This window comes from Taudactylus pleione, unplaced genomic scaffold (assembly GCF_031769625.1).
Source record: "Taudactylus pleione unplaced genomic scaffold, aTauple2 ptg000306l, whole genome shotgun sequence".
Taxonomy (NCBI): domain Eukaryota; kingdom Metazoa; phylum Chordata; class Amphibia; order Anura; family Myobatrachidae; genus Taudactylus; species Taudactylus pleione.
Genome location: NW_028284707.1, coordinates 6,561,730 through 6,583,419, shown reverse-complemented (window position 1 = coordinate 6,583,419; position 21,690 = coordinate 6,561,730). Strand labels below are relative to the sequence as shown.

The 21,690-nt window shown below is 43.3% G+C and overlaps 1 protein-coding gene across 1 annotated transcript in view; it reads left to right on the top strand.

Annotated features, from left to right (window-relative positions):
- Positions 1-21,690, top strand: part of LOC148511474 (sodium/hydrogen exchanger 3-like) — a 99,758-nt gene that overhangs the window by 30,720 nt on the left and 47,348 nt on the right. The window contains exon 6 of the mRNA XM_088442210.1: positions 12,762-12,964. Within this exon, the coding sequence (XP_088298336.1) occupies positions 12,762-12,964 (203 nt within the window). The remainder of the gene's footprint in view (positions 1-12,761; positions 12,965-21,690) is intronic.

The following is a 21,690-nucleotide window of genomic DNA, read 5'->3' as shown; positions in this document are numbered from 1 at the left end:
TGATATTGGCTGCCGGGTGCCATTACAGGCACCCTGCTAGCCAGATGCAGGGGCCATGGGGCAGCAATGATGCCAACCCAGAGTCCCTGCAATCTGGGCTATGGTACCATTCACACACCCATGGTTCTGGCACTGCTTAACACATACGTCTATAAAATATTAGGGCAGTAGCAGCACTGGGGTGTTAGTGAGATTATTTTGGAAGATTAATGTGTACAGTCTCTTTTCTGAGCATGTATAGTTTAACTAATGCCAAGTACTTCTCAATCAGAGGCAATATCAGGGGTTCAGAAGCGTTGCTTGTGATGGAGAGTTTCTGCAATGTACAGATGGGGTTATCTGGTAATAGAACCAAAAGTTAATTCTTCTCTTGCATCTACGTCAGTGGTCGGGGAACAGGGGTAAATTACACCACATGGGGTAAAAATGAAATTCCTGGGGGTAATTGACGGACAGCCGGGCATGCATATGAATCATTCTATAATATAGAATGATTCATATGCATGCCCGGCTGTGCCGCAGGGAGGTTCTAAGCTGGACGCCCGCTGAGATGTTATTACCAACGGGCGCCCGGCTCCTTCCCTGCAGCGCCGCGTTAGTCGGAGGCTGGAGTTCTCTTCTGGACTCCAGCTTCCTCCTCTCTCCATGCGCACTATGGGAGAAACGTCATGGCATCTCTCCCATAGTTCCGAGGAGCAGCCGGGCGGACAGGACGGCGGCGGATGCAGGAGCGGGGATTAAGGTAAGTGTTTTTTTTGGGGGGGGGTTTGTACAAGCGGCACTACAGGGGCATTATATGGGGGCACTACTACAGGGGCACTATATTGGGGCACTACTACAGGGACACTATATGGGGGCACTACTACAGGGGCATTATATGGGGGCACTACTACAGGGGCATAACTATGGGGGTACTACTACATGGGGCATTATATGGGGGCACTACTATATGATTTCCTTCCTTTCAAATCAAGGGGGTAATGTCGGTGTATCTAAATATATTTTGGGGCAAAAGGTAAAAAAGTTCCCTGACCCCTGATCTAAGTAGTCTTTTTGGTGCCCATGAATTTAATAGGTACTTGCATTTTTATAGGCTTTGTTTAAGTCTAACATGACTGCATAGATAGATAGATAGATAGATAGATAGATAGATAGATAGATAGATAGATAGATAGATAGATAGATAGATAGATAGATAGATAGATAGATAGATATGGTAAGAGTTAGGGGTTAGGGATAGGTTTAAGGTGAGGGTTGTGCATTAGGGTTAGGATTAGGGTTAGGTTTAGGATTAGTCTAACATGACTGCATAGATAGATAGATAGATAGATAGATAGATAGATAGATAGATAGATAGATAGATAGATAGATAGATAGATAGATAGATAGATATGAGACAGATAGATAGATAGATAGATATGAGACAGATAGATAGATAGATAGATAGATAGATAGATAGATAGATAGATAGATAGATAGATAGATAGATAGATAGATAGATATGGTAAGAGTTAGGGGTTAGTGATAGGTTTAGGGTGAGGGTTGTGCATTAGAGTTAGGATTAGGGTTAGGTTTAGGATTAGTCTAAAACAGCCTAAAAAAATATGGTGACATTTTGGTGTCGACATGTTAAATGTCAATATTCTGAATGTATCGACATTTTAACCATGTCGACCTTAATGCATGTCTACATATTGATTGTCGACCTAATGATCCTGCCGACAATCTGACTGTCAACATTCAGAAGCTGTCGACATTCTGGTGTCGACATTCTGAATGTCGATCTTCTGAATGTCAACAAGTCATACCTCACCCTATTAAAGGTGCAGAGATCTTTAATGAGATACTATGGGAGACTCTTGTCAGAAGAGCTGGCAGCATAGACACCTAAGAGACTGATGATAAGCTGCAGGTGTTCTCAGCACTGTGTATGCTACAATTACATCATATAATTATCAGTAAGCAGCAATATTACTGAAACTGTTAGGACAATATATATATATATATATATATATATATATATATATATCGTTAGAAAATGACTACAGGAACTACACAAATGACGGGACTTGATCAGTGACACTATCTGATACCTATTGTAATTTGTAACAATGGGGCCTATGTATCAAGCCACTTTTTACATAATGTTATGCAGAAACTGCAGTTTCTGCATAATTTTATGTATCGATCCTATGTACTAATAGCACAGTGCAGGAGATTTCACAGACATCTCCTGCAAAGTGCTAATTAGCACTACAGATCGCAGTCCCCATTATTGTCAATGGGGACTACGATCGGACCCCTATGTACTAAACTCCAAAATGCAAAGCTTTTCGGTGTTTAGCCCCGGTAATTTACACCATCTTCAGGTGGTGTTAACTACTGTTTGCCTATTGGGGCTCCAGGGGCAGGAGAAAGATCTTTTGATCTGTCCCTCTGCAGCCCCTGGCCAGTCCCAGAAGCTGACGCTCTGCCCATGCGCAGCGTCAGCTTCCCCGAAGAAGTCTTTCACTTCAGTGAAAGACTTCTCCGAAATGCCGGGGATATAACTCGTGGGGACAACGGAAACTGCAACTGCTGTCCCTGCGAGTTCCCGTTAGTACATAGCAGGGATATTTTCATTAAAAATTAAAATATTCACGATGAGTTGGACTTTTAATAATCGCGGCAGTACAGCGATTATTAATACATAGGCCCCAATGTCTCAAATAAATTGACATCACCAGCAATTGAGAGATTAATGCTGCCCTGCAGCTATTCACTATGCGCCATATAATTTATGTTAGTAACATTTGCAAGTAGCAACAGTGTTAAAACTAGCAGGACTGAGTAAGTATAATATACTAGGGGAGCGCTGCAGGAATAATATAAATAACGGAGAGTGATCAGTGAAACATTGTAAAACATATTGTAACAATTAATAATAGAGATACAAACCTTACAATAGAAAGATACTAAGGTGTCACTTGTACAATGAACAGTTGGGAGTTGTGTATATGTCTGTTTGCTAAATAAAATATGATACTATTTAAGAATTAATTTTAATAAGGTTTTATAAACCAGGGAAATACAGAAACTACATCTGAAGTCTCCATGCACTATGTATGCAATAGACTGAATTATACAAATATTCTAAAGAGAGATACTGTAATATACTGGGTGCCTAACTTTATAATAGATGGCAATTGGAGTAATAAATTATTGGGAGGAAAGTCAGAGGCTGAGGAAGGAAGCAATTTAATATCTGCCTAATTGACTATGTGTTGGCAGTTTGGCAGTGAAGGAAATTATATGATACGAGATCAGCCCTAGATAAGATACCTTTCATTTACTTCTCCTCTGTATAAGAGGGAATAGTAAACAAACTATTTACTTTGAAGAAATGTGGAGACAGTCTAAATATTTAAGTACATTGGAGGATCTGTTTCTGCCTAACTAACACCCTATTGGCGGTAATGTTGGTAAGTAGATACAATTTGCAAATAACCTCCAAAATAAACTTACAGTACTTTCTATTCGCATTACAGTAGGATAATTAATAGAAATGACCCCATAAGGGTTATCATTGTTACCTTCACAGGAACAGACTATATAATTTGGGAACTGACCATTGGCCCCTGATAGAAACAGCAGACTTATAGTATAATTAATTAATAAATATAAACTGTATGTACAGTATATATATATATATATATATATATATATACATAAATGTTGACCTTAGAGCGACTAGCTAGTTGGTTAAAAATAAAATATGTGAAGTTCAATCTTTACAAAAATACATATACATATGTATAATGTACTGCACCAAAAAGTGCAAGTGCTATGAGTGCAATATTAGTGCAAAAATGTGCAATACAGTGTTCAATGTATAAGCATATACAAAAGTGCAAAGTGCTGGAATTTTCCTGTAGTTAAATGATACACTTATTTACTTAAATATGTGTAAAATATGTGAATTAGAATAAAATTACATGCAATCAAATAAATATTTAAAACTGTAAAAGGATTTAATATTGCAGTTTTAAAAAGTAAACAATAAACATCACTTGCAATTTAAAAGCAAGATACAAAAATGATCAATAAAAATAATTTAAAACACCAAAAAAAAGGGTAATGAAGGTAGAGCAGCTTATCTGAGGTAGAAAATTAATAGTTCATGTGGCAGGCAATACACGGCAAGAGGCAACGCGTTTCGTCCTTTCAAGACTTCATTCAGGTTTAATCCAAGGCACACAACCACCTGGGGTGCCCTTGGGATGCGACCACACAATTTACATAAAAAGATCATACAAACTCAGCACTCACTTGTGGTCTACCAATTCAAGCAGCCTCTGGAGGGAGAGAAGCCTGCCCTGGCCGGAGTCAGTACCACATACAGCGGTTACCGATTGTTTAGCTATGGTGACCAAGTATACGGATGTGCGTATGGGGGAAGTGGGCGTCCTTATGTTAGGCTGCGATCGCAATGTGAATGCAAACATTTACATATCACCGCTGATATTAGCAACTGCGTTGCGTGCTTATAAGCAGAATAGCGATCCTTGCTGAATCAGGCCCACATTTTGTACAATTGTATCAGTTTGTGTAACATGTTGTGTCTTTACTTTTTTAATGTGAAGCTGGCAAACGTAATTTTTTGAATAAATGTATTTGGTTAAGAGAAGTCTGATTAGTGATATCAGGTAAGCACATTTTTGGGTATTTTTATTGGTATTTTTTATTGGTATTATATGACTGTACATTTTCTTATTACAAGCACCAGAATATATGGTTAAACATTAAATAACTGGGCAGAGAAACATGAATGAACTTAAAAAAGTATAATTATCAAAAAAAAAACATTGGTATGGGGTAATACCCTTTTTGGATGTGACATAAGCTGCATTTATTACAAAGGTATTGTGGCAGAAGAACGAACGGCCAGTTATGCAGCGCCCCGCTAACCTTACTGAGATCATACCACAACTTGCACGGGCCAGCTATCCCTGATCAACGCAAGTCTGCTATAACAAGCTTGCAAGGGCCAACTATTCCCTGTCTAAGCAAGCAGGAGGCATCCGACCTCCATTCCAATACACAACCAAGCTTGCTCGGGTAAGACGTGCCAATGACCCCAGTAGGGTGTGAAATCAACCTATCCTGAGTACTTAAGGGAAACGCACCAACAGACTATAGCAAGCTAGAAGTTTATAAGCCGGCCATGCCCAAAAGGGTTGTAACAGGGCTCCACAGCACCCTGTGTTGCCCCCGTCTCCTTTGCACATTATTATTATTATTATTATCCTTTATTTATATGGCGCCACAAGTGTTCCGCAGCGCCTTACATAGTACATAGAACATAGAACTAATAGGTGAACAAGAAACAAGTAACATACAGTACATTACAGTACAGGACAAGGACACAACTTATATACATTGCTGAAATAGTGATTAAAGCACTCACAATAAGCTGCCGGGAATTGGCGGTCCCGTGTTAGGTGCCCTAATGGGGAGTAGAGAGTAGAAGAAAATGTAAAGAGAAGCACATGAAGGAAGAGGTCCCTGCTCGTGAGAGCTTACATTCTAAGGGGAGGGGCAGACAGACAGGCGTGACACAGAAGGGGAAGATGGGAAGGAAAGAGCATGAGGTGGGTTAGGATGAGTGCTGGAAGGCCTTGATGAAGTTTGAAGATTTGTAGAGAGGTGGAGAGTCTGATGGGGAGAGGGAGAGCATTCCAAAGGTAGGGAGCAGCACGGGCAAAATCTCGGATGCGGGAGTGGGAGGAAGTAATCAGTTGGCAAGAGAGGCGGCATGCATTAGTTGAGCGAAGTGGGCGGGCGGGAGTGTGAAGGGAGAGAAGGTCAGAAATGTATGCGGGAGAGGATTTGGTGAGGGCTTTGTAGGCGAATGTAAGAACCTTGAATTGGCATCTGAAGGGGAAGGGGAGCCAGTGTAGGGCTTGAAGGAGAGGGGAAGCAGATGTAGAACGTCTGGAGAGGAAGATGAGCCGAGCAGCAGCATTAAGAACCGATTGTAGTGGAGAGAGGTGAGAGACTGGGAGGCCAGCTAGGAGAAGGTTACAGTAGTCCAATCTGGATATGACCAGTGAGTGGATGAGGGTTTTAGTGGCATCCTGGGTGAGGAAGGGTCTAATCCTGGAGATATTTTTTAGGTGAAAACGGCAGGACTGCGAGAGGTGTTGAATGTGCGGTTTAAACGAGAGGGAGGAGTCTAGGATAACTCCAAGACAGCGCACTTTGGGGCTAGAGGAGATAGTTGTGCCATCAATAGATAATGAAATTGTGGAAAGTGATGTAGTGGAAGAGGGTGGGAAGATGATCAGCTCAGTCTTAGACATGTTAAGTTTAAGAAAGCGCTGGGACATCCACAAAGAGACAGCAGAGAGACAGTTGGAGATACGGTTAAGGAGCTCAGGGGTGAGCTCAGGGATGGAAAGGTAAATTTGAGTATCATCTGCATAGAGATGATATTGGAGGTCAAAGGAGTTAATGAGTTCACCCAAAGAGGATGTATATAGGGAGAAAAGGAGAGGTCCAAGAACAGAACCTTGGGGAACTCCTACCTTTAGTGGAAGTGGAGGGGAAGAGGAGTCATGAGAGGACACAGTGAAGGAACGATCAGAGAGGTAGGAGGAAAGCCAGGAGAGGGCAGTGTCACGTAGAACGAGAGAGTAAAGGATTTGCAGTAGGAGAGGGTGGTCTACAGTGTCAAATGCAGCAGAGAGGTCAAGGAGAATGAGCAGAGAGTAGTGGCCCTTGGATTTGGCAGCAAGGAGGTCGTTGCTGACTTTCGTGAGGGCAGTTTCAGTGGAGTGGAGAGATCGGAAGCCAGATTGAAATGAGTCAAGGAGGGAGTGGGAAGAAAGAAAGGTGGTAAGGCGGTTGTAGACAATACGCTCAAGGAGTTTGGAAGCAAAAGGGAGAAGAGAGATGGGTCGATAGTTGGAAAGTATGTTAGGATCAAGGGTAGGTTTTTTAAGAATGGGGGAGACAAGAGCATGTTTGAATGCAGAAGGGACAGTGCCAGATGATAGGGAGAGATTAAGGAGGTGAGCCAGATGGGAACAGGCAGAAGGAGACAGGTGGGAGAGGAGACAGGAAGGGATAGGGTCAAGAGTGGAGGTGGAAGGGGGGAAGGACCAGATGAGGGCCATGACTTCCTCTCCAGAAGCAGGGGAGAAGGATGTCAGAGTTGGTGAGACAGAAGGGGATGGGTGGTAAGGGCAAGGAGGAGGAGTGCTGAGGGTCTGATGGGATATGATGTCCTCACGTATGGAGTCAATTTTAGATGTAAAGTAGGTGGCAAAGTCGAGGGCAGAGAGTGAGGAGGGAAGGCAAGGAGGGGAAGGGCAGAGTAGGGAGTTGAAAGTGGCAAAGAGACGCCGGGGGTTTGAGGACTGGGAGGAGATGAGGTTCTTGAAATATGTTTGTTTGGAGAGAGACAAGGCAGCACTGTAGGAAGAGAGAATAAATTTGAAATGGAGGAAGTCAGCCTTAGAGCGTGACTTTCTCCACTGACGCTCTGCAATTCTTGAACACTTTTGTAGGTATCTGGTGCATTTGGAATGCCAGGGTTGTGGTGTGGATCTGTGAGGGTGAGTGGTTATTGCTGGAGCAACAGAATCAAGAGCAGAAGTAAGGGAGGAATTGTACAGGGAAGTAGCTTGTTCAGGACAGGAGAGAGAAATGATAGGGGAGAGAAGAGAGTCCAGCAGGGAGGAAAAGGCAACAGTGTCAATAGCCTCAATATTACGCTTAGTAATTGTAGCTTTAGGAGTTAGAGGAGGGGAAGGAGAGAGGGATAGGTTAAAAGAGAGAAGGTGATGGTCAGAGAGGGGGAATGGGCAATTGGAGTAATCAGAAATATCACAACGGTGCGTAAAGACCAGGTCAAGTGAGTGCCCACTCAAATGGGAGGGTGAGGAGGTCCATTGGGCGAGACCAACTGAAGAGGTGAGGGTAAGGAGTTTAGCTGCAGAGGATTCTGTGGGAATGTCAATAGGAATATTAAAAGCACCTAGGATAAGGGAGGGAAGGTCTGAGGAGAGAAAGTGAGGGAGCCAGGAAGCGACATGATGTCATGATGACATTGCGTATAAGGAGCGGGACTGATAGAACCTATAAGTGCAGCAGTTCCTTTAGCGTCTTCAATGCCCTCCTGACAGCTGTACACATGGCAGGGTGTCTGCCTGTAGCATTCAGGCACTGTTCTAGGAAGAAGCAGTGATGATGCCGCCTACAGAGCCCTGCGCTCTGTGCGGAGGCTCCGGTCGCTCACCGCTAGTTACGGCCCTGCTGCGTTACATTGTTTTTCGCTATGAAAGACTATCTTACCATTCACATCAGTCACTGCCCCAGTGGAGCTTACAATCTATATTCCCTATCACATGCTCACACACATACACACTAGGGATAATTTTGTTGGGAGCCAATTAACCTACCAGTATATTTTTGGAGTGTGGGAGGAAATCGGAGTACCCGGAGGAAACCCATGCAAGCACAGGGAGAATATACAAACTCTGCTCATTTAGGGCCCTAGTGGGAATCGAACCCACGACCTCAGTGCTGTGAGGCAGTAACACTAACCATTACACCGACATTCATTATATATGTGCATGGTTCTGTCATGCCTTCATCGTGATGGGCTTCGATCTCTGATTTTTCCAAAAGATCGATTTTCGTTCCCAATGTATGGAGAATTTTGGATCACTTATGTAGGTATAAGTATAGATGCAAAAAAACGCGATGATGCAGCAGCGATATAGTCACCTGGTCCCCGGCGTCTCTGGCTGGGCTGCGCTTGTGTCGCCTCTTCTTTTTTTTACAGTATAATATTAAATACAGTCATGCCCATCCTGTAATAATGTGAGCTCCATCTAGTGCTGACCTTTTTTTCAAAAATATCACCAGAAATGACTCTTTTTAATAACTTAATTAACTCTATAACATCTATTTTTAGGAGAAAAATACACCTAGGGGGTGTCTAGCACTACCCTGGGGATGTGTAATGTAGCACTGTCCCCAGTGGTATTACATCACCCCACCCCAGTGTCCATATGTAACCACTGTAGCTTCCCAGCCCTGTGTTCATAAGTGTCCATAGTGGTATTAACCTCCCAAGGCCTATATTTATCAAGTTATTTATATAGCACACGTATATTACACAGCACGTTACAGAAAATATTTAGTCATTCTCAAAGTCCCTAGTGAAGTTTACAGTCTATATCCTCTACCACATGTACACACATACACACTACACACCCGGTTATTTTTGTTGTTGTCAGAAGCCAGTTAACCGATCAGTATGGTTTTTGAGTATCGGGAGGAAACTGCAGCACTCAGAGAAATGCCACACATATGCAGGGAGAACATACAAACTCCACACACACCGTGCCTTTGGTCAGGAATTGAACTTAGGACTGTAAGGCAGTAATGCTGAACAGTATGTCAACTATGCTGCCAAAATGTCCCATTATAATATTTGCCTCCCACCCCTATCCCCAGTTGCAATACATGCCTTAGTGACAATAAATCCCCACACCCCATAGCAATAGATTACCACCACCCCTCTCTGAGGCATTAATTAACAATCTCCATTACCATTAATCCCTACCTTTCCCCCTCATGCACAGCAGAACATGTTCAAGGGGGGACTGAACATCAATGGCTCTGTTCAGGTGTGAAGCTGACCTTTCTGTCACCTGGGGCAAAGACTCATCATGGCACTGCATCCCCATAACAATGAATAATACTGCCCATGACATCCATATAATATAAACAGTATTAGTGATGCTATATATTACAGACAGCATTAGCTTCTGCCATATGCTACAGATAGCATTAATGACCACCATATACTACAGACAGTATTAGTCACCATCATATACTACAGACCTCATTAGTGAGCGCCATATACTACAAATAGCATTAGTGACTGCCATACAGCATTAGTGACCACCATATACTACAGACTGCATTAGTGACCACCATATACTACAGAAAGCATTAGTGACCACCATATACTACAGAAAGCATTAGTGGATGTCATATATTACAGGCAGCATTAGTGACCACCATATACTACATACAGCATTAGTGCCTGCCATATACTACAGAAAGCATTAGTGAATGTCATATATTACAGGCAGCATTAGTGACCACCATATACTACAGACTGCATTAGTGACCACCATATACTACAGAAAGCATTAGTGAATGTCATATATTACAGGCAGCATTAGTGACCACCATATACTAAATACAGCATTAGTGACTGCCATATACTATATATACTTTTACCATACACACTACCAGTTTTCCTGCTTTTACCATACACATTCTATTTCTTCAACAAATTCCCAGTTCTTCAAATTCTAACATCTGATTTCCTTAATGGAGAGTAGTAATGCCTAGCTGTACGTCAAATGATACACAGGCCTCAAAGTATCAAGTAGTAAGTAGCCAGGACAGAACACATTCCATATATACTGTATATATATATATATATATATATATATATATATATTAGGGGTGAGCGGGTTCGGTTTCACTCGGATTTACTCGGATCTTTTTATTGGCTATCGCCTATCATGTGTTTTGGATAGCCAATATAATCAATCCGAATTTGCGGTAAAGTGGCGATAAGAACCGAGTAAATCCGAGTAAAACCGAGCCTGCACATCCCTAATATATATATATATATATATATATATATATATATATATATATTTTGATATATAGATATATAGATATATATATAGATATATAGATATATACAGTTTATACTGTATACGTATATATATATACTTTTTTTTTATTATTTATTTATTTATTTTTTTAATTATTATTTTTTGGGGTCTTTAAATGTTTTGTGCTAATTTAGTGTTTTTACATTTTTTAACATCCTACTTTTTTCTGTTGAAAAATATAATTCCATAATCAAATCTAAAAGACCCAAATTCAGGGTTAAATAAGGATAACGTGTAATTGCTTTGACATAATCAAATTAATGGGATACATATAAATAGGTACTGTAGTATAATAATAAGTAAATAAGTAGTACAATCAGAAAACATGTAATACATCCAGACAGATGTTAGCTTTAATTAGCCTAACCATGCAAATCAGCTCTAATTAGTTGCTGTAGCTTGTACCATACTTTTAAATAAGCCCAAGTGCATACATTAAGCTTTTAATATACATGAAAAAGTGTGGTATGCATATAGCGGTAAATAAGGAATATTTTTTCAGGGGCATGTATCAAGCTACAGTTGCTGGGACAGAAGCTCTCTTATATAAGCCCGTCCCAGCGATCATCTCGAAGTGTAGTGATTGCTACCGCAACCTCTTTATATTTTAAGGGCAGAATTAGTGTAGACGTACACTGTATGTGGGTGGTGGAAGTTGCAGCATTGCCATACACTTGTTATACAGGAAATGTGTGCTATACAGTAAGTGTTAGTTATAGAGGAAGTGCATGTGCAGCCATTGTTCAGCATGCCTGAGGGTCAGGTCTAGAATTGGGTGCTGCAAAGGACCTCTGACGTCACACCCACGTGACCCATTACCAAAAGAGGAGGGGCAAGGAACCGAACGGGGGGGCCAAAAGAGTTTGTTCGCCACGCTTCGGTCACGGTGGCTTGCTACGATCGCCACAAAAATATATTCCCCCTCTATGCCCACATGGATGGTAACACTGGAGCAGTCCGGCGCTGCCAAAGCGGTTACGTGGTTGCAACGTCAGAGAGGTCCTCTCTCCAACTAAGATCTAGCAGGAACCATGACTACAGCTAGTAAAGACACATTTCTGCAGCTCTCCGGAGTCCTGTGGCGATTTGCACACAGACCACTTTGCCATTAGCTTGATAAATATGCCCCATAGGCTTATATGGTCCATTTATGTGTCTGTGCTTAACGTGGTGTTTGCATCATCCATATAATGTCAAATTGTAATGAATGTATTTCCTGCAATTTAGCACTCACTAGCAAGCACATTAAAGGGGAGATGTACTAAACCTTAGAGAGGGATAAAGTGGAGAGAGATAGAGTACCAACCAATCAGCTCCCAACTGTCTAATTACAGGCTGTCTTTAAAAAAAATGACAGTTAGGAGCTGATTGGTTGGTACTTTATCTCTCTCCACTTTATCTCTGTCCAAGGCTTAGTACATCCACCCCTAAGGCCTGATTCTGAGTCGCAAACAAAGTGGCTGTATTTGCGGGTAGATTTTCTATCTTATGCTAATGCGAGCTACCTAGTAATTTTACACAAGCCTCCGCTCCCCTTCCTCATACGCATGACTCAGAAAAGCAGGGCGCCTTTGTTATATGTGGCAGTGTTGTGTTGTTGATTCAATGAGCTGCTTTGCCGCAAGTGGAAGACACAAGGTAAGACCTACTGAAGAATATAATGAAAATGTTATTTATAGAGCGCGTTTCGCCAGATTAGGATGAGACTTGATCTCCAGCAATTGAATTGTTTGTGCTGAGTGAAAATGCCAGTCGTCCCCCTCCCCCGAGAAATAAACACCACTCCATCCAGGATGCAAACAAGATTTTGCACTGTTCTGAAAAACAAGAGGCGCCAAAAGTAATTTTTTTAGTACAACATTTTGCACTTTGCAAATTACCCCCAAAAAATGTTATGCATATTTGTAATTTCATTCCAATCCCATAGGCGGAAGCAGAATAGTTAAAATCATATAAGCATCTTGGGCTCATATATTATATAATCTAACAGTTTATGTTGTTGTCTTTTAGGTGTTGTTTTGCAAACGTGGATTTTAAATCGCTATAGAATGGTACAGCTGGAAATAATAGACCAAGTTGTGATGTCATACGGCGGACTGCGGGGAGCCGTGGCCTTCGCCTTAGTCGCTTTATTAGATGCCCACAAAGTAAAAGCAAGAAATTTGTTTGTCAGCACAACTATAATTGTTGTGTATTTCACAGTCATATTCCAGGTACGTCAATTGTTTGAATAATGAAATGTCCATCTTAAGCTGCATACACACACAACGATTTTTTGAACGATTATCGTTAAACGATATCGTTTAACGATAATCGTTTGAAAAAAATCGTTCACTGTCTGAGTCAAATGATGAACGATTATCATTCATGCGTGTTCACATTTGTAGTTTGTAGTTTGTAGTTCAGTCAGACTTGTCAACTCAACAATTTTCAGTAAGGGAATATGCAAAAATCGTTTGTACTTCTAAAAAATCGTTCATTACATTTAAATGAACTTAGTAAATGAACAACTTTAGTACACGATTTTAGTTCATTTTTTAAGGGAGAAAATCGTTTACTAAAATCGTTCATTAACTAAATCGTTGTGTGTGTATGCAGCTTTAGAATTACTGCTCTTCACGCAGAACAAAAATGCTAATTCTGGGTCAGATTAAAGAGACGGACACTAATGCGATCGCAGCTGAAATTTCGCAAGAACCAGAGCTGTGAAATATGCTAATAGTTCCAAAGCTTACCCGAGTATAGGAACGCCCATTGCTGCCTTCTCATCTGCCTCCGACATCGCTTACCAGCATAAATATCGGTAACTTTGACGCACATCGACCAGCTATGCTGCCCATGCGGCAGGTCTGACCTGTCTCAAATACAGTGGTTCTCCTGGCACGCAGAGGGCTCTCATACTGCTTAGGAGATCGCAGTGGCTAATTTATGCACGCCCTTGTAACGGCGTTTAAACGGTAAGACATGCCTGCGTCTTTCTAACCACTCCCCCGTTACCTCCCCCAAATGCTGACTACCTGTCACTCACTTATTCAAATGGGTTCTCTGTGCATGTGGAATCGCAAGACAATCGCTGCGCAAGAGAAAAAGAACGCTCGCTCTGCGTAAAAACCGGCATTGCATACATGTGTGAATCAGGCCGTCTATACGGATCATTGTCCAATGTTCCTAAATGAATGGAGCACAATTTATTCTGAATATTGAGTATAATAGGACCTATTTGCAGTTTGAACCATTAATGCTCATGATGTTTGCAGAAAAATGCCCATTTTAGTGTATATTTACTATTATCAATTTTGAACGATTTAAAATGTATGAAAATCATTCAGAATCGATCAAAATCAATGTTGTGTTTCTGGGGCTGAATCACTTGATTACTAATGGACAATTTTCGTTTTTTTTTTTTTTTTTTAAGTATTACTAAATATGTGATTTACTCCCTGAAACACATCATCGATGTTGATGGAATTTAAATCGATTACAATCGACCTTTAGTAAATATACCCCATACTATGTGTTTAAGGGGCCTATGTATTATATAATATATTGTTTCATATCGCGGCAGATACTACAATTTTTTATGAAAATATCCCGAATATGTACAAAGGGGAACTGGCAGAAGCAGCGGTTGCAGTAACCGCTGTCCCTGCAAGTTATATCCAAGCACTTTGGGGAAGTCTTTCTCGTTTCCGAGACACTTTTTGGGGGGAAGCTGACACTGCGCACAGTGCCAGCTCCCGCCGCTGAACGGAGGCGGTGGGAGACAGATCGAAAGATCTCTCTCCTGCTCGTAAAGCTCCATAGGCTTGAAGCAGATCTGAAAATGGTGTAAACTTCCAGGGCCAATCTCCGAAAAGCTTTTGCTTTTTGGAGTTTGGTACATAGGGCAGAGATTGTAGTCCTCATTGATAATAATGGGGACTGCGATCTGCAGGGCTAATTAGCACTCTGCCGGAGATTGCTGTGAAATACCCTGCATTGTGCTATTAGTACACAGCAACAATTCATACAGTTATGCAAAAATGTACAGTACATCATTTTATGAAAAATAACTTGATCCATAGGCCTCTAAGTCACACATACTGTATCTCTAGCTGCCTCCAACTCTAGTATTATTGCCCCAGGTGTACTGTACGTCAGGTGGGCAATTGTGTATTCATACAGGGGCGTATCTATAATGGGTGCGGGGGTCTACGGTGCACACTGACCCCTGGGTCCAGGTGGGCTCACACTGCACACCCTGCACCCATTTAGTCAGGGCCGGTGCAAGGTTTCCCGGTACCCTAGGCAGAACTTCAGCCTACGCCCCCCCCCCCATTCCTCATTTCATTACATTTAAGGACACTAAATATACATGTGTTGTTAATATATATAAAATATACAGAGTAATATATGTGTGTGTATTAGGGGAGTGCACCGGCCACTTTTCGTGTTTTGTGTTTTGGTTTTGGATCTGGATCTTTCTTCGTGTTTTGGATCTGGATTGGTTTTGCCAAAACCACCCTTCCGTGTTTTGGGTTCTGGGTTTTGTGTTTTGGATCTGTATTTTTTTGAAAAAAAGCATAAAAACAGCTAAAATCACAGAATTTGTAGGTTTTTCTGCTCCTATGCTATTATTAACCTCAATAACCTTAATTTCCACTCATTTCCAGTCTATTCTGAACACCTCACACCTCACAATAGTGTTTTTATGTCCAAAAGGTTGCACCGAGGTAGCTGGATGACTATGCTAAGCGACACGAGTGGGCGGCACAAACACGTGACCCATCTAGGCGTGAAACTGCAGTGGCAGACAGGATGGCAGTTTGAAAAACTAGGCCCCAAACTGTACATAATGCAAAGAAATAAAAGAGGTGCAAGATGGAATTGTCCTTGGGCCCTCCCACCCACCCTTATGTTGTATAAACAGGACATGCACACTTTAACAAACCAATCATTTCAGCGCCAGGGTCTGCCACACAACTGTGGCTGAAATGATTGGTTCGTTTGGGCCCCCACAAAACAAGCTGGCAATTAATCTGTCCCTGCACAAACTGGCTCTACGGAGGCAAGATGTCATCCTCATCCTCCTCATCCACCGATTCCTCACCCTCTTCAGTGTGTACATCCTCATCCTCACAGAGTATTAATTCGTCCCTGCTGGAACCACAGGTCCCTCTGTACGTTCTGGAGGCTGGTCTCCCTGGAAGAGTTGATAATTAATTTTATGAACATCATCTTCTCCACATTTTGTGGAAGCAACCTCCTACGCCTTTCGCTGACAAGGTTCCCGGCTGCACTAAACACTCTTTCGGAGTACACACTGGAGGGGGGCAACTCAGGTAAAATAGAGCCAGTTTGTACAGGGACCTCCAAATTGCTTCTTTTTCCTGCCAGTACAGGTACGGACTGTCTGACATGCCTACTTGGATGCTGTCACCGATGTAATCCTTTAACAGACAGACGCACGCTTGTCGCTGCTGCTTTGAGGATGCAAGTGCGGCTACAGCCCACACAATTCACAAAGACAGAAAAAAAAAATAATATTTTTATTGTTTGTGGAGCGCACTTTGAGGGTTACACCACCCTTTAACAGACAGACGCACGCTTGTCGCTGCTGCTTTGAGGATGCAAGTGCGGCTACAGCCCACACAATTCACAAAGACAGAAAAAAAAAAGAATATTTTTATTGTTTGTGGAGCGCACTTTGAGGGTTACACCACCCTTTAACAGACAGACGCACGCTTGTCGCTGCTGCTTTGAGGATGCAAGTGCGGCTACAGCCCACACAATTCACAAAGACAGAAAAAAAAAGAACAATATTTTAATTGTTTGTGTAGCACACTTTGAGGGTGTCACCACCCTTTAACAGACAGACGCACGCTTGTCGCTGCTGCTTTAAGGATGCAGGTGCGGCTACAGCCCACACAATTCACAAAGACAGAAAAAAAAAGAACAATATTTTAATTGTTTGTGTAGCACACTTTGAGGGTGTCACCACCCTTTAACAGACAGACACATGCTTGTCGCTGCTGCTTTAAGGATGCAGGTGCGGCTACAGCCCACACAATTCACAAAGACAGAAAAAAAAAGAACAATATTTTAATTGTTTGTGTAGCACACTTTGAGGGTGTCACCACCCTTTAACAGACAGACGCACGCTTGTCGCTGCTGATTTAAGGATGCAGATGCGGCTACAGCCCACACATTTCACAAAGACAGAAAAAAAAAGAACAATATTTTAATTGTTTGTGTAGCACACTTTGAGGGTGTCACCACCCTTTAACAGACAGACGCACGCTTGTCGCTGCTGCTTTGAGGATGCAGGTGGAATCTAGACGGGATTTGGAACCGAGGACACACTACCTCCATCAATTGTCTAAATCCCACTGCACTAATGGCGGATACCGGATGCACGTCTAACACCAACATAGCAGTCAAGGCCTCAGTTATACGTTTTGCTTCAGGATGACTGCTGTCGTACTTCATCCTCATCGCTAGGGACTGTTGGAGGGTCAATTGTTTAGTAAAAGTAGTGATGTTCCTACTTCCTCTCTGGGATGATGAACAACTCCCAGTAGCAGCAACAGCACTAGGAGGAAGTGGTTCTTGATCTTTCCCTATTTTATTTTTATCGGAGAAAGTTTGGTCCTCCATTTATGTTATATTGATATATACGTGCGGCTAAAGCGCACACAAACACAGAAAATATTTTTTTATTTTTGCTGGAGAGTAGTGCACTTTGTGGGTTACACCACCCTTTAAGAAATGAGCCAGCCGGCTCTTTACTTATGGGACACAGGCGCACGCTTGGCGCTGCTCCTTTGTTGATGCACGTGCAGCCACAGTGCACACAAGTCACAAACACAGAAAATATATATTTTTTTGGTTTGGAGTGTACTTTGGGGGTTACAGAACCCTTTAACGGTCAAGCCAGCCGGCCCTTTTAGTTATGACACAGGCGCACGCTTGGCACTACTTTGTTGATGCACGTGCGGCTACTGCGCACACAATTCACAAACACAGAAAATAATTTTTTTTTTGGTTTGGACTGGAGTGTACTTTTGGGGGTTACAGCACCCTTTAACGGTCTAGCCAGCCGGCCCTTTACTTATGACACAGGCGCACGCTTGGCACTACTTTGTTGATGCACGTGCGGCTACTGCGCACACAATTCACAAACACAGAAAATAATTTTTTTTTTGGTTTGGACTGGAGTGTACTTTGGGGGTTACAGCACCCTTTAACGGTCAAGCCAGCCGGCCCTTTACTTATGACACAGGCGCACGCTTGGCACTACTTTGTTGATGCACGTGCGGCTACTGCGCACACAATTCACAAACACAGAAAATAATTTTTTTTTTGGTTTGGACTGGAGTGTACTTTGGGGGTTACAGCACCCTTTAACGGTCAAGCCAGCCGGCCCTTTACTTATGACACAGGCGCACGCTTGGCACTACTTTGTTGATGCACATGCGGCTACTGCGCACACAATTCACAAACACAGAAAATAATTTTTTTTTTGGTTTGGACTGGAGTGTACTTTGGGGGTTACAGCACCCTTTAATGGTCAAGCCAGCCGGCCCTTTACTTATGACACAGGCGCACACTTGGCACTACTTTGTTGATGCACGTGCGGCTACTGCGCACACAATTCACAAACGCAGAAAATAATTTTTTTTTTGGTTTGGACTGGAGTGTACTTTTGGGGGTTACAGCACCCTTAACGGTCAAGCCAGCCGGCCCTTTACTTATGACACAGGCGCATGCTTGGCACTACTTTGTTGATGCACGTGCGGCTACTGCGCACACAATTCACAAACACAGAAAATAATTTTTTTTTTGGTTTGGACTGGAGTGTACTTTCGGGGGTTACAGCACCCTTAACGGTCAAGCCAGCTGGCCCTTTACTTATGACACAGGCGCACGCTTGGCACTACTTTGTTGATGCACGTGCGGCTACTGCGCACACAATTCACAAACACAGAAAATAATTTTTTTTTTGGTTTGGACTGGAGTGTACTTTGGGGGTTACAGCACCCTTTAACGGTCAAGCCAGCCGGCCCTTTACTTATGACACAGGCGCACGCTTGGCACTACTTTGTTGATGCACATGCAGCTACTGCGCACACAATTCACAAACACAGAAAATAATTTTTTTTTTGGTTTGGACTGGAGTGTACTTTCGGGGATTACAGCACCCTTAACGGTCAAGCCAGCCGGCCCTTTACTTATGACACAGGCGCACGCTTGGCACTACTTTGTTGATGCACGTGCGGCTACTGCGCACACAATTCACAAACACAGAAAATATATTATTTTTTTAGCACTTGGGGGGAGCACCCCTGATGGACAGAGCACCCCCTGGACAACACTACAGCACCCCTTTAGGACTGGGACACTGCACAGGACTTTGGAGTGGACACAGCCCCTATGGAGAACTGACTGCACAACACAGTCCAGCCAGCCCCTATGGACTTTGAAGTAGTGGACACAGCCCCTACAGTCGCCATAGTAGTGCCTACTGGTCGAGATACACCCCTTACTTGCCGGTTAGTCCGTACTCCCTCCTCAAAGAAGTCTACCCCGGGCATCTCTGTACATAACACCAGGACTTAACATCAAGTATCAGTGGGACGCCGCTGGTACCATCACCGTTCCACATACCGGATTTTTCCCCTACATTCTCCTTTCAATCACCCACCAGGACAATTCTCCTTGTGATCTATTCCAGAAATTGATATATACAGTTATTGACCTACCGGGGGTCTTTTCCATTCATGATCAGCAGATCCTGTAACCGATCTCCCCTACATAATTGATCTTTATTCACGCCAATCAGAGGATTGGGAACTTTTACTATTTAATTCCTATGTACTATTTATACTGTGTGTTTCATACTTATTGAACCTATATGTTGATATATCCAATTATATTTGAGTTTACTTCTGTTTTATTTTTCAATTTCCATTAAATTATTTATCCATGTATCAGCATACTCAGTGATTTTTTAGTAGTCCAACAGGTCAGTATCAGTTTATTATGGTAGGTTTTTCCTACAGTCTTTGGTTACTGAACTATTCCATTAATACAGAGATCATTAATATGTGTAGTGTCATTTTGTCTAGATACTGACCCATAGTATCTATATCTATATATAAACACCCTCCACGTTCTATAACCACGTCTAGTTGAGCGCAGTTTATTTTTCATTTGTGTTAGTAAATTGAACCCTGAGAGAGGGAAGAGGAGAAAAGTATAGAGCAAAGGGGTGGGCGATTGCTTCATGATTGCCATGCTTTTCTTTTTACAAACAACAAGTGAAAGCAGAGCCGGATTGCTCAGAGGGGCCCAGGGCACTTAAGACAAGGGGGCCCCTATCAGGGGCTGACTGGCAACTTTCAGCCTGGGGGGCAAATGCATGCAATTGGCCCTGGCACAGGAGTAGCGTGTAGCCAGGGTGCCCAGAGCACGTGCTTGCTACGGCGCCCCCCCCCCTCAAGTGTTCCAGGGAGGAGGTGGGTCCATATGGAATTAATGTAAAGTAAAAATAAAGATTAGGGGCAGCCCCCTGTAGTGATGCCCATATGCAGTGCCCCCTGTGCCCCAGGAGAGGAGAGGACCCCCATATGCAGGCCTCCAGTAGTGCCCCCAGTAGTGATCCTCCTATGCAGTGCCCCTTATACAGTGCCCCCAGTAGTGGTCCCCCCTGTGCAGTGCCCCTTGTGCCCCCAGTAGTGATCCTCCTATGCAGTGCCCCTTATACAGTGCCCCCAGTAGTGGTCCCCCCTGTGCAGTGCCCCTTGTGCCCCCAGTAGTAAGCCCGTTATATAGTGCTCCAGTAGTGGTCCCCCCTGTGCAGTGCCCCTTGTGCCACCAGTAGTAAGCCCCTTATATAGTGCCCCCAGTAGTGGTACCCCATATGCAGTGCCCCCAGTAGTAGTCCCCCCCTTGTAATGCCCCAGTAGTATTCCCCCCTTGTAGTGCCCCCAGTAGTAGCCCCCCCCTTGTAGTGCCCAGTAGTGGTCTCCCCCTTGTAGTGCCCCCAGTAGTGCGCTCTCCTTTGTAGTGCCCCCAGTAGTGGTCTCCCCCTTTTAGTGCCCCCAGTAGTGCGCTCTCCCCCTTGTAGTGCCCCCAGTAGTGCTCTCCCCCTTTTAGTGCCCCAGTAAGGCTCTCCCCCTTTTAGTGCCCCCAGTAGTGCTCTCCCCCTTTTAGTGCCCCCAGTAGTGCTCTCCCCCTTTTAGTGCCCCCAGTAGTGCTCTCCCCCTTGTAGTGCCACACGTAATTAAAAAAAAAAAAAAAAAACACTTACCTGAATCCCCGCTCCCGCCGCCGCCATCCGCTCCTCCGTTCGTCCTCCCGGGCCGGGCCGCTCTGCATTATGGGAGAGACGTCATAACGTCTCTCCCATTACCCACTGCAGGAGCCGGAAGATGGAGCGGCTCCGGCAGTGGGCGCAGCAGCAGTCAGTGAGAGTCTGACAGACTCTCATTGGCTGCCACTCAAAACAAACACACTGCTGCCGGCACCGGCACTCCGTCCGGTCAGCGCTATACGCGCGGTGCAGCCTGTGTCACAGAGACACATGGCACCCTGCCCCCCGGCCCAGCCTGCCACTGGCCCCTATGGATCTAAATAAAGGCAGCGCCCTACTGTACTTTATAGATGTAACCTAATGTCCTGTCCCTGGTAGCTAACAGTGCACCAAACTTTATGTCAGACACTATTCTACACAAATGGGTGACCTAACAGTGCAACAGGAACATAAGGGCAATGAGCCAGGGGCCCCACATATAATAAATACTGTATGTAAATAAAATCCCTCACTCAAAGTGAAAAAGCCAATATTTTGCTGTAGATATATATTTTTTTATTATTAGTGGAGAGGAGCCTGTGTTGACATAAGGACTCCTGCCTTAACCTAAGTGTCAGGGCACTCTACTCCGAGTGTGTGGAGATC